The sequence below is a fragment of the Mustela erminea genome, chromosome 7 (assembly GCF_009829155.1).
Source record: "Mustela erminea isolate mMusErm1 chromosome 7, mMusErm1.Pri, whole genome shotgun sequence".
NCBI classification, from domain to species: Eukaryota; Metazoa; Chordata; class Mammalia; order Carnivora; family Mustelidae; genus Mustela; species Mustela erminea.
Genome location: NC_045620.1, coordinates 44,079,134 through 44,091,775, shown reverse-complemented (window position 1 = coordinate 44,091,775; position 12,642 = coordinate 44,079,134). Strand labels below are relative to the sequence as shown.

Sequence of the window (12,642 nt, the reverse complement as noted above, 5' to 3'; positions counted from 1 at the left end):
TAGAGGCTATTAGGCTAAGTGAAATAAATCAGGCTGAGAAAGACAAATACTATTATGATTCCACTCATAAGTGGAATCTAAAAATATGAATAAACAAAGAACAGAATTAGATTTATAAGTACAAAGCATAAACTGATGGTTGCCAGAGGGGAGGGAAGTGGGGTGTTGGGAAAAATGGGTGAAGGCCTCCAGTTATGGAATGAGTAAGCCATGCGAGTAAAAGAGTATAAGGAATATAGTCAATTATATTGTAATAGTGAGGTAGAATAGACAGTAGCTATACTTGTGGTGAACAAAGCATAGTATATTAACTTGTCAAAACACTAAGTTGTACATCTGAAACTAATGTAATATTATGTGCCAACTATACTCAAATTTTGTAAAAATAAAAGAAAAATAAGTTAACAAATATTTTTGTTTGAATTTTGAAAGTTCAAAATGAAATCTCCTTTCAACACATGGTGCTAAAACAAACACGTCCACATTCAAAACAATGAAACTGGACCCCTACCTCACACCATGTATAAAAAATCTTGATTTCCCTGGGGTTCATGAACTGTTTATAGAGAATGTTATTGATTTTCTGCTCTCAAAAGTGAGGCCTACATTGGATGCTTATATCCTGGGAATAAAATGAAGATCTCTCTGACTGAGAACAGAAATAGCATTAATGCAACATGGACGTGTCTTTCTCCTGTCTTCTGACCAAAAGTTCCACCAGGAGCACCCTCCTGTGTGCAATGGCTGTTGATCACAGAAGTGGCCTGTTTCTTCTCCTGTATTTCCCCCTCCACTTCAGTTCAGGGCCATCTTCACCACAGGATTAGATGTGCTTCTTGCACAATCCCAAAAGAATGACCAGAGTGAACCAATTATGTCATCTACAGACGGAAAACATGAATTTGGGCTAAACATCTAACAGGGCCTGAATTTTTGTCTTCATGATGTCACCCTGTCACTAAAGTTTGGAACCTGAAAAGCATATGTTTTCATGGCTGTGGGTGTTACTGAATGAGAATTATGCTTAATTTCCTGCTCTCTGAAGAGTGTCAGAAGGACGGGAAAGGACGCAGATCACTGGGGTTCATTTACGGCACAAAATGTGCTTTGCTGAATTGGAATTTCAGGCCTGATGCCCATATTCAGTCAAGGGGAGTTCAAAGCTAGGGGGAGGAATCAGTTTGCTTCTAGAATAAGTTGTCGTTGTTTGTTTGGAAAGGTTTTGATTTCACCTTATATGGTTGTACATTGTAACCACAATATAGAAAAAATAAACACAATGGTTCAATGGATCTTATAAACACCGGAGTGATGTTCATCCCCGGCTCCTGTTTGTGCATCCTCTGTTGCTGGAGAGAGTCAGTTTGGTAAAAGTCTATTATTCATGGATCAATTTTCCAGGATATTTGGAGCACGGTTTCTTTTCATCTTTTTTGCTGCCTGCTTTTTAGCCACTACTCTCTAATCATCACCAGAGGCAACAAAAAGTAGTTAAAATTCACACAAGTCTGAATTTTACTTTTTCATAACTTTGATAAGAGATAAGTGAGGAAATGAAACAGAGGAACACACCAGGTGGATTTGCTGGGGAGACTCAACAGATCCACACTCAGGGCTCTGTACTGGGTTAAGAGGCACAGAGGCTAGGCAGAGTCTGGGGTGCCAGTGAAGATGGGATCTAAATGTAGACCATGAAATGAGAGACGGAACATTGCATGGAGCAGCCTGTGGAGGCAGGGAGACAATCAAGACTGAGTATGATTAAATGACAGAGGGTCACAAGCGATACTTCCAAAGGAAGTGAGGTTGGGCTATTCCCATTATATTTGACACTTTTTTCATGGCTCAAGTACATACACGCCCCATACTATGTGTCATGAGGAAGCTCACCCTAATGGTCAGAATGTTGTTAAAAAAATGGTCAGCCCATGTTAAAAAAAAGAGAGAGAGAGAGAGAGAATAAGAGGGTGCCATGAAGCTTCCTCCAAATCTTGGAAATGAAATAAAGACAAATCAAAATGTAAGGAATACTGTCATTTGGAAAAATAATTAGGGATGTGCAAAGAGTGTCACAGCGTTCATATTCTATGTAACAACTCCAGCTTTGGGAAAATAACCTCAAATACAAATACAGTTTTAATTAGAATTTTTATAGATCTCCAAAATCTGTAAGATCGATATACAAAGATGTATGTCACATCATTATTTATAATCCCCCAAATCTTGAAGCAATATGTGTCTAACGGCAGCAGCATGGTTAAGTAAATTTTGGTGTAACTAGAATATGAGGTTGTCTTTAAAAATGATGTCTCTATAAGATTTTAAGGACAATGTGTTTGCTACGATAAGGAGTAAAAAAGCGATTGTACAATGAAGTCTTCAGCGATTGTACAATGAATCAAAGTGGAAAGAAAAATATGCTAAAATATTAGCAACTGATTTTTAGGACTGAACGGTGCATGATTTTTATTGCATCCTCTGAACCTGCAGAATTGGATGGGCTGCCATGAGCCACATGTGGCTACATAGATTGAAATTAATTAAAATGAAATTAAAATTAAAAATCTGGGTCTTCACTTGAACCAACCATATTTCAAGTTCTTGAAAAGTCTCAAGGAGCTAGTAACTACTATATTTGACAGTACAATATAGAATATTTCCATCATTAAAGAAAGTTCTATTGGGCCTGCACTGATCAAGTGTTCAAGTGTTCTCTAATTAGAGTTTCTCTAATTTTCCTGTAAAGACCATGAGCTATTTTTATAACCAGAAAAAAGGAATAACAAAGTCAAGTTCCTCCTACACTGTTGGTGGGAATGCAAGCTGGTGCAGCCACTCTGGAAAACAGCATGGAGATTCCTCAAAAAGTTGAAAATAGAGCTAGACTATGACCCAGCAATCACACTACTGGGTATTTACCCTAAAGATACAAATGTAGTGATCTGAAGGAGCATGTGCGCCTGAATGTTTATAGCAGCAATGTCCACAATAGCCAAACTATGGGAAGAACCTAGATGTCCATCAACAGGTGAATGGATAAAATAGATGTGGTATATATATACAATGGAATACTATGTAGCCATCAAAAGAAATGAAATCTTGCCATTTGAGATGATGTGGATGGAACTAGAGGGTATTATGCTGAGTGAAATAAGTCAATTAGAGAAAGACAATTATCATATGATCTCTCTGATATGAGGAATTTGAGAGGCGATGTGGAGTGTTTGGGGGGTAGGGAAGGAAAAAATGAAACAAGATGGGATTGTGTGGGAGACAAACCATAAGAGACTCTTAATCTCACAAAACAAACTGATGGTTGCTGGGGGGAGGAGGGGTATGGAGAGGGTGCTTTGGTTATGGACATTGGGGAGGGTATGTGCTCTGGTGAGTGCGGTGTGTAAGCCTGATGATTCACAGACCTGCACCCCTGGGGCAAATAATACATTATACGTTAATAAAAAAATTAATTTAAAAAGGATGACTTGACTGTAGAAAAACCCAAGAGATTATGTGAGGAATGGCAAACAGAATCAAGGTGAACTTGTATTTTAAGGAAGCAATGACTTTAATGAGAGAGATTCAATATAATCGATAGTATTGTTTTCAACTTAAGTACAGGAAAGGTGTATTAACTGGGAGAGGGAGGGTCTACATATGACCCAGAAAAAGAAACCCAAAAAGGCAGGATTAGTCAATGTACCCCAGGATGGTTGTTGTGGTGGGGAAAAAAGCCCTATGACCATGGATTGATGCCTCAGAAAATAGCAATTTAATGGCTCCAGTAAGAGGTTGTCCAGCAAACCCTCTTGGTGGCTCCAACTCTCAACCTGACACCCTAGACTTTAGAAGTTGTTAGTGTCCACTAACACCCACATCTACTCTCCTTCCTGGATGCACAGCTAAACAAGTGTTCTGGATCCTTCTTGCATCTTAATGGAAATGTTTGCTCATCTGGACAATGGGTGGGAACAGGCAGGGCACCCACCACTTTCTGTCCTTGTTAGAAAAAGATCTACATAATCGTCCATGCCCTTATTTTCTCTACTTTCTGGGTCTATTGGGGAAGGACTCCAAGAGGATAGAACCACAGGATGAAATAAGCCCCAATCCTTAAGTTTCTGTTTGGAGAACCATGGAAGCTGCCAGAGTGGAAATATCTGCAATGAACCTGGGGCAAGAAATAAACCCTTGTTGGGCTACCCCAGTGAAATTTTGGGGGTTGTTTGTGACATAGCAGCAGTGATACTTATTCTAACATATACATTCTAATTTGATCTTCTACGCAGAATGTGTTAATGCAGGAGGTCTGGTGACTTAATCTTTGTGAGCCTCTAGAGGAGCCCAGAACCATGACTGACCTTCAGCCAATCTCCAAGAATGTGGTCCTTGGAATGTTCTTTATGTAATTGGCGGATGATGTTGTTTTGTCCTCCAAAAGCAATGGGGTTTGCTTTACAGCTTGTCAGGATTGGTTAGCAAGCTTTATGATGTTTATCTGGTGTCTGGGTTGGGATTCTGAGTTCTACTATCATGATGTTCATTGAGCAGGAATATACCTGCCTGACCAGCCCTCCATAAAAGCCTCAGACTCCAGTGGACTTCCATGAATATAGTTCACACATGGCCCTATAGTTTGCTGCTAGAGAGAAAGCACATCTTATCTGACTGGGAGGGGCAGTAGTTGGAAGCCCACATCTAACCTCTCTTGATTTCTCCTGGTGCATTTCATTTTTCCACTGCTCTGCTTTTATTCCATATCCCTTGCTATAATAAACCTTAGCCATGACTAAGACCTGCTGCTGAGTCCTGTGAATACTCCTGGTGAGTCAATGAACTTGAGGGTGGTCATGGAGCTCCCCAAATACCTCCCATCTATAGAGGTACAGGCTGCAGTCGTGGAATGAAGAAGCCATGGCTACAGAAGGTACAACATAGGGAGTATAGTCAATGGTATTATAATAGTGTTGTATGGTCATAGATGGCAGTTATAATTGTGGTGAGCACAACACAACATAGAGACTTGTGGAATCACTATGCTATACCCCTGAAACTAACATTTTGCATCAACTACACTGTAATTGAAAAAAAGAGCCCCCCACTCCCTCCAACCCCCCCCCCCCAATTGAGAAACAAAATACCTCTCACATGAGATCTTTCTCTTAGAAAACAGAGCACAAACTGTCCAGAATAAGTATGATTTCTATCTGACACTTGAATATCTTACTGCCACCTGTTGACATTCTAGCATAAACATCAAACTCCTGTGAATCTGGTTGATATGAACCCCTTCATAAGGGCCTGACTGACAACAACACCACTCATAACATCTTCAGAAGATTATCTGGAAATCTGTGACCACCTAATGATGTCCTTTCAGTGGCCAACCTGGAGGGAATTTCTTCAGTGTCTCTTTTATATGTGTCACTTAAGAAGATGAAGAGGGCCACCTGGGTGGCTCAGTGGGTTAAGCCTCTGCCTTTGGCTCAGGTCATGGTTTCAGGGTCTTGGGATTGAGCCCCGCATTGGGCTCTGCTCAGCACAGGGCCTGTTTTCCCCTCTCTCTCTGCCTACTTGTAATCTCTCTCTCTCTGTCAAATTAATAAATAAAATCTAAAAAAAAAAAAAAAGATGAAGCAAGTTCAAGATTTAGGATAACAGCCATGGTGAGATAGAAACAAAGGCTGTGGAGAGAGGTCCCATTTGGTGGTGATGCTGGGGAGGGTCCAGAGAGGAATTCTGCATGAGACACACCTGGAAGAAGGGACATCATTTCCAATGGGAAGAGTGATGGGATGTGCGCATTTGAGACAGAGTCATCTGCCTCTGAAACAGGGCACCTTGAGGGACAAGGACTCTGAGGGCACTGGCTTGGCTCTGTGAAATGTCTGAGATGGCAAGTAGTCTGGGAGGTATGATATTTAGGGTGAACTGTTGAGGGATATTGAAGAACTGGCCTTCCTGATGGATATCTGTTTATATTACAGTTAGCCAAGGCTGAGAGATCCTTATACCTTAGGGCCCAGGATTAAAACTCGTGCTGCTGAATCGCTCATAAAAGTCATCAAAAACATCATTTTCTAAATCCATATTGTCATGTAAGTTTGAATGTCATTATTTTTTCAATTGTCTGATAAGCACCCACATGACCTGACCCTGCCTAGACTCCCAACTGCCTCTCAAATCATGGGAGCCTCCCCTATGGTCACTTTGTTCCACTTACACTGGACTCGCTTCATGCTAAGTGCATCTCTGCCTCAGGGCCTTTGCACTGGCTGTTCCTTCTGCCTAGAATGTTGCACACCACTGTCCACATCCCCCTGGCTGGTTCTGTATAGTTATTCAGATTTCTTGTCACAGTTACCTTCTGAAAGCTACCAGCATCCCCCCAAGGGAATGTAGCCTCTCTCACCATGTCATTACCCAATTTCACTGACAACAGAGCAGAGATCTTCATTCCTTAGAACACGTTCTGCTTCTTTCCATCCCCTTGTGCTTATCTTTATCCTCTGGTGAAATTTCTCAGCCAGCAGGTAACTTCAGATGAACCAAAAACACTGTCTTCATGGATTTCAGTTTCATTGCAACTGGCCGGACACCCCTTCCCTGGTTGAAATAGCTATTCATTTGTCAAGCAGCTTGGAAGACAATTGTAATCTGATAAAATGAGCCACAGTATTTCCTACAGGGTATACCACTGCTTAACAACAAATTGTGCAGATGGACTAAGGTAGTGCTTGGCAGCACATCTGGAGAAGCACTGGCCCTGGGTTGAATGTAAAAATTCTGGAGACACATTACTCTTTTCTTTTCGCGTCTGGGCAAAAACCTCCAATTGCAGTTTCTTCCTCAGTCCTTGGATAGTGAATATCTGGGACAGAGCTGCCATTAGTGGAGGGGGAACATTTTAACAAATTGGGAAAGAAGGCCGGACCCTCCATGTCACTCACCTGCAAATCCACCTGAAGTCACAATCAACTTAGCCTTAAGAAACAGCAATGGAGGCTATCTCTGTGGGGGCTGACCCTCACCAGACCCCTTGCAGGGGGTGCATCTTGTAGGTTCCTCCATGAGTGAAATGATTTTGCCCACAAAGCACACACACTAGACAGGGGCTGACAGAAGATGGCCCATAGGACAAATCTGGCTGGCCTCCTATTTTTGCGTGGCCCATGAGTTAAGAGCTATTTTTGTAATAAATGAAAAAGAATCCCATACCATAGATCAGGACATGTAAAAATTTTATGGAATTCAAATTTCAGTTTCTGTACTTAAGGTTGCATTGAAACAGCCACGCTCACTCATTTGCACATTGTATATGCTGTTTTTAGGCTACAGCTGCGGAGGTGGGTTGTTGTGACAGAGACCATCTGGCCCACAAAGCCTGAAGTGTTACTACTATCTGGTCCTTCCCTTAAGAAGTCTGCCAACCCCGTTTTCAAGTCCTGAATGCCCCCACAAGCCTGATTTTAGAAGGACTTCGATAAGCAAGAGTTCCTTTGCCTCTCAACATTAGTATTTCCGCATCTCCTCTGCCCTGAAAACAGTGTCTGCATAGCCCTAGATTTAAGGGGAATTCACAGGGGAAACCCACTTACGTAGGATCCATAATCCACAGCCAGGGTCTGCAGGGCCCATGGGAGACCAAGGCCAATGAGGATATCAAACACGTTGCTCCCGATAGAGTTGGATACTGCCATGTCTCCCATGCCTGAAAGGACAAGAGGTCACTAGAGTGAGGGAGGTGATCTCAGGATAGTACAGGGTCTCCCCAAGGGACCCTGTCAAACTTTTGGTCTGACATCCAGAGACTTAGCTGGCAGATCTGCTGGCTCATTTGCTAGGTGGTTCCCTCCCAGGCCACCACCTGTATTTTCAATGGACTAGGTATCTTCAGTAGAAAGGAACGGAATGGAACAGAACAGACTAGAATGAAATGCACATACTACTGAATTGTTGACCTTCAAATATGATCACCGGTAAAATGTGAATGATTCAAAAAACCAAATATAGTTCCCCAAATTCTGAAACTTCCTTCTAGAAAGGAATAAACTTAACAGCTCTGTTAAGCCTCTCACAAGCTCACCAACTTATATATTTTACTACCATCTCCCAACTGCTCTACACTGACTTCAACTCTTTTTCTAAATGATTGAGCACTATTAAGAAAAACAGTGTAACCAGTAGAATTTCATGAGGACTTCTCGGGGACACTGCTCTAAGTGTCGTAGCTATACATTGTATTTGTCAAAAACAAATTCAATCAGCACAAATCAGGCATACACACTAGAGTGGGTGCTAGCAAAGGGCATGGCCTCTGGAAGGAGCATCCATCTGTGAACTTAAGGAGGGGAGGCTGTGCCATACACTGAGGACTGACCTATGACAACCACCATTGTCAGGGTACTGCAGCTGGGTAGACCTTAGGCTATGGGTTGTCTTCTCTAAGCCTTGGTTTCCCTATCCATAGAATGGGGGACTGATCTTCCCTATCCCACAGAGTTGTTTAAATTAAATAAGATAACGTACCTAAACAGCTTTGCTCGGTGTGTGGCGCTCAGCAAAGGTTAACTCTCATTACATTTATTACTATTTTTAATAAAAGAGGGGGTCAGTAACACAACCTTTAGAAAGGCCTCTGTGTACTACCTAGAAAATGTCTCTGCCTTTCTGAAGGGTAGATCTTCGGGCTTGTTTCCCTGTTCTTTTGATGCCAGTGACCTTTTCGACTAACACAGCACTGAAGTCAACCATCATCTGGGTAATTGTCATGTGGATCCCCCAAAGCTCCCCTCCCACCCATAGGTCTTCCTCCCTCGCCCACCCCTATCCCCATCTAAATGGAGGTCCCACCTTGTCTGGCCACAATGAGGCTAGCCATGCAATCGGGCACACTGGTTCCAGCTGCCAGGAAAGTGATCCCCATGATGACATCAGGAATTCCCAGCGTATATCCAATGATCGTCACCTGGAAGAAGCAGGAAGAGGTGGTGAGTTGGGGGCTGATGTCAACCTGATGCACTAGTGGATCCTCTGCCCAAGAAGCACAAAAGGCTGCAATATGGGCAGTCTCCTCAGGGGGCAATGTCTGCTCTCGGTGTCAATGTAGACGGCAAAGAACATCCTGCAGAGCAGACCAGGACTGCAGGTCTGGGAACTAAGATACAATTATGGAGCCCATGTTTCCCAACCAAAGATTAGTATTGTATACATCTTTCTTTCAGGTGAGGCAGGAGGCTTGAGAGAAAGTTTCTGGGAAAAGGTGACTTGGGGACAGAATATTTGAACTCAGGATGGTCCTAGGATACTCCAGAATGGAAAAGTGGAGTCATAAATAGGCAATACATTCTGGATGGTTGTGTTTCCTAAAATGGCTTTGGGGCAGAGGCTCTTTTGAACCAGAACCTCACAACCAATGCCAGTTCTTGAATCCCTGTTTTAGCTTCAGAAGGGACCCTTGAGTGGTCACCTGGTCCATTGACCTTATTTTCTGGTTGACAAAACTATGACTTAGTTAAGGGAAGTGACGATGACAGCTGGGGTGATTACTCCCCAATTCTTCACATCTTTCCTTCGTGTTCTCTGCCTTGTGGCTCTGCTGTTCTTTCCGTTAGAGCAGGTGGAATAGATTTTCCCCACTCCATTGATACTGGGCAGAAGTCACAGGTCCAAGGTGCTAGGATGCACCTCATGTTTCCACTGGCCCTCTAGCATTCCAACAATCTGCCATGAGAAAAGCATTCCCTAGGTAGCCACCGGTCCAAGGAAATCGAGCAACCATAAGAAGTAGATATGAAACCCCCTGCTGCCTGAATCACATATAACCATGTTATGGCTTGAAGGAGAACCCTCAGTCGGTGCTGGCTAAGATTACTCAAACCACGCTCAACCTACAGGTATGTAAGCAGGAAGATAACTTCTTGTGATTCTAAACCACTGAGTTCAGAGGTGGTTTGTCATGCAGCTTATTGAGGCATTAGCTGACTGATACAGTGACTGGGCTGACACCTCACCTCCGAGTCCCCTCTGATTGAGGGTATTTTTCTCTCTAAAGAGGTCTAGCAATGCTGTAGGTCCTCAGTACACTCACCATCCACACCATCATGTAGGAGAAGGCTGCTATCCACAACGTGGAAGAAGCAAATGTCACCATAAACCATTTTTCCCAGCGCGGCTTGTTGCAGTTGGGTACAGTGAAGTATAAGACAAAACTCAGTGGCCAGGTGAACGCCCACTTCACTGTTTCCAGTTTTCCAGCTGGGAAAGGAAACAAAGACAAAAACAAGAATTAGTTAGTTTCATCTCTGTGTTTCACCAGCCCTCTGTGCTACTTGCCCCAGACATTTACGTCCTAACTGATGACCTGTGAAATCAGGCTTATTATATTGTCCTTTTCATAAAAGACACAAATGGCTTCCTACCAGCAGCAAAACCTAGCATACAAAAGCAAGCAGAATAAAAACAGTTATCCACCGCTCACCTGCTAGTTAGGCACCCAAATGACAGATGAGGCACTTCTGAGGATACAGGGCTGGAAGGATGGTTTGGCACATGTGGCCGGTGGCAAAGGATGAGGAAGATTCCCAGATGCAAAGGGAGGGGAGTGTGTGGGGATGCAGGTGACGGTTAGGGAGGGGAGCTGGAAGACCACCAGTTGGCCTGGGGTCTGTTCTCCCCATGGTTAGATCAAATCTTGCCAGATTATAAAGTGTCAGTGGTCCCAGCGCCATCTAGTGGAATTGCTCAACATTGTCAACTCTCTGAAATGAACAATGATTTGAAAGTTCTCAAGGTGGGGTTTGTATCTCAAGTTGAAGGGAATTTGCATATTAGTCATTGATTTCTGGTTCTCTAAATACCTGCTGCCATGGCTAGTGATAACCTGATCTTATCATCTCTGTGTTGCCTGAGCCCTGTGTTTCAGAGATACCCATAAATGCTTATTTTGGTGACCATGTTGCCATGAGTTCCTTGTAACCGCAGATTTGACAAACCTTTCAATTCTCCTTTAGCCTTTATTACCATCCTGAGTAAGTGCTAACACTTCTGGTAAGAAATATGTATTGCATACACTCCCTGCTTCAATTGAGATAAAGAACCTCTCTGCCTTCCAGAAAGTTCCTTGAGCCTCTTTCCAGTCAACCTTCCACCTTTTACCACCATAAATTAGTTTTCCCCATTATCCACCTTTAAATAAAGAAAATCACATGGCATGTGATTTTAGTCAACTACGCTCTTTCAGCCAACATGTTTTTTTGAGATTCATTCATGGGTCAGGAGTTCATTCTTAATTGCTTTGTAGTTTTCCATCCTACGGATACACAATTTGTTTATCCATTCTCTCCGGATGGGAATTTGAGTTGTTGCCAGTTTTCAGGTATTACAACTAAAGGAGCTATGGGTATTCTTGTACCCTTTGTTTTGTCGGCATGTTTTTCTTTCTCTTGGGTGAAGACCCAGGAATAGAATTGCTGAGTCACAGGGAAGATGTTTAGCTTCACAAGAAACTGCCGAGCACTTTTCCATAATGATCATCCCATCTTATATTCCTATCAGAATGAAGGAGGTATTTGTTAAATTACACTTTGAACAGTGATTAATAAAATGTTAAATGAAAATTATTTCAAAATTTTATGCCAGTATCCAGCACTTTTCCAATTAGCTGCTATGCAGATACGGAGCTGGGAATGGATGGTGACAACCTTTAGACTGTTTGGCTGGATTTCTAAGCAAGAAAGCGGTCAGGGTTTTTTTGTGAGGGGCTTCCAAATGTTGTGGAGTCCACCATTATTGTCAGACCCTTGGATCTCAAAGTCATCCTGGAATTCGGCATGCTCCTAAAGCCTGTAACGTGGTGATGTCATTTTTTCATTGGGCAATCCCCTCACAGGCCTTGCAGTCCTCCGGATGCCCTGACACAGAGAGACTTGGTCCAGTTTAAAACACACACCCAATCAAAGTTACAAAGAAACACACGAATGGGAAGAGAAATGACTACAATCTGGCTTTGTCTTTCTTCAGAAAATAAAATTTTAAAAAAGACAAGGAAAAAAATGAAATTGGAACTTAAGACTGCGGAAGCTTAGAAAATGATATTGATTCAGTAGAACTGTGAGCAGTATAGGTTGGCACCAGTGAATTTTGAGTTTTTTCTCTCAGCTGTTTTAGAGAAAGACTGACTTGACCCTGGAGGGGCCATATATCTAGGAAACAGTTTTCTCCATTTCATGATACAGATGTTTTCTCTAAGTTACAGCTCCACTGTAACCACAAACTTACAGTAGAAACTCAATCAGTATCATCTGGAAGTGACTTTTAAGTGTAATGTAACAAATATAACTCCTTGAGCAAACCAAGTGATACAGAAATGTGCTTTTTAAGTGATTTTGAGGAGCAGTCAGATAAGGAAGGTACTTATATTTTGGTGTGTTCTTTTCAGTCTTTTTTTTTCTGCTGAAAGTGTATTTACCTACATCCTTTGTAAATGTTTCTATTTCTATTAGTAACAGTAAGTCTTTCTTCATGAAAAGGTTAATATATGTACAACTTATACTATGCATAGGTGCATATAACTTACATATATACTATGTGGATTTAGCCTCTACATATATTATATGCACATATAAACACAGGAATGTTAATGTA

At 42.2% G+C, this 12,642-nt stretch overlaps 1 protein-coding gene across 1 annotated transcript in view; it reads right to left on the bottom strand.

The window, feature by feature from the left end:
* SLC24A3 (solute carrier family 24 member 3) overlaps window positions 1-12,642 on the bottom strand; it is a 483,939-nt gene that overhangs the window by 19,991 nt on the left and 451,306 nt on the right. Inside the window, exons 13-15 of the mRNA XM_032351525.1 lie at window positions 10,088-10,254; window positions 8,851-8,965; window positions 7,596-7,708 (exon numbers count right to left, since the gene is read on the bottom strand). Coding sequence (XP_032207416.1) covers window positions 7,596-7,708; window positions 8,851-8,965; window positions 10,088-10,254 — 395 coding nt within the window. The remainder of the gene's footprint in view (window positions 1-7,595; window positions 7,709-8,850; window positions 8,966-10,087; window positions 10,255-12,642) is intronic.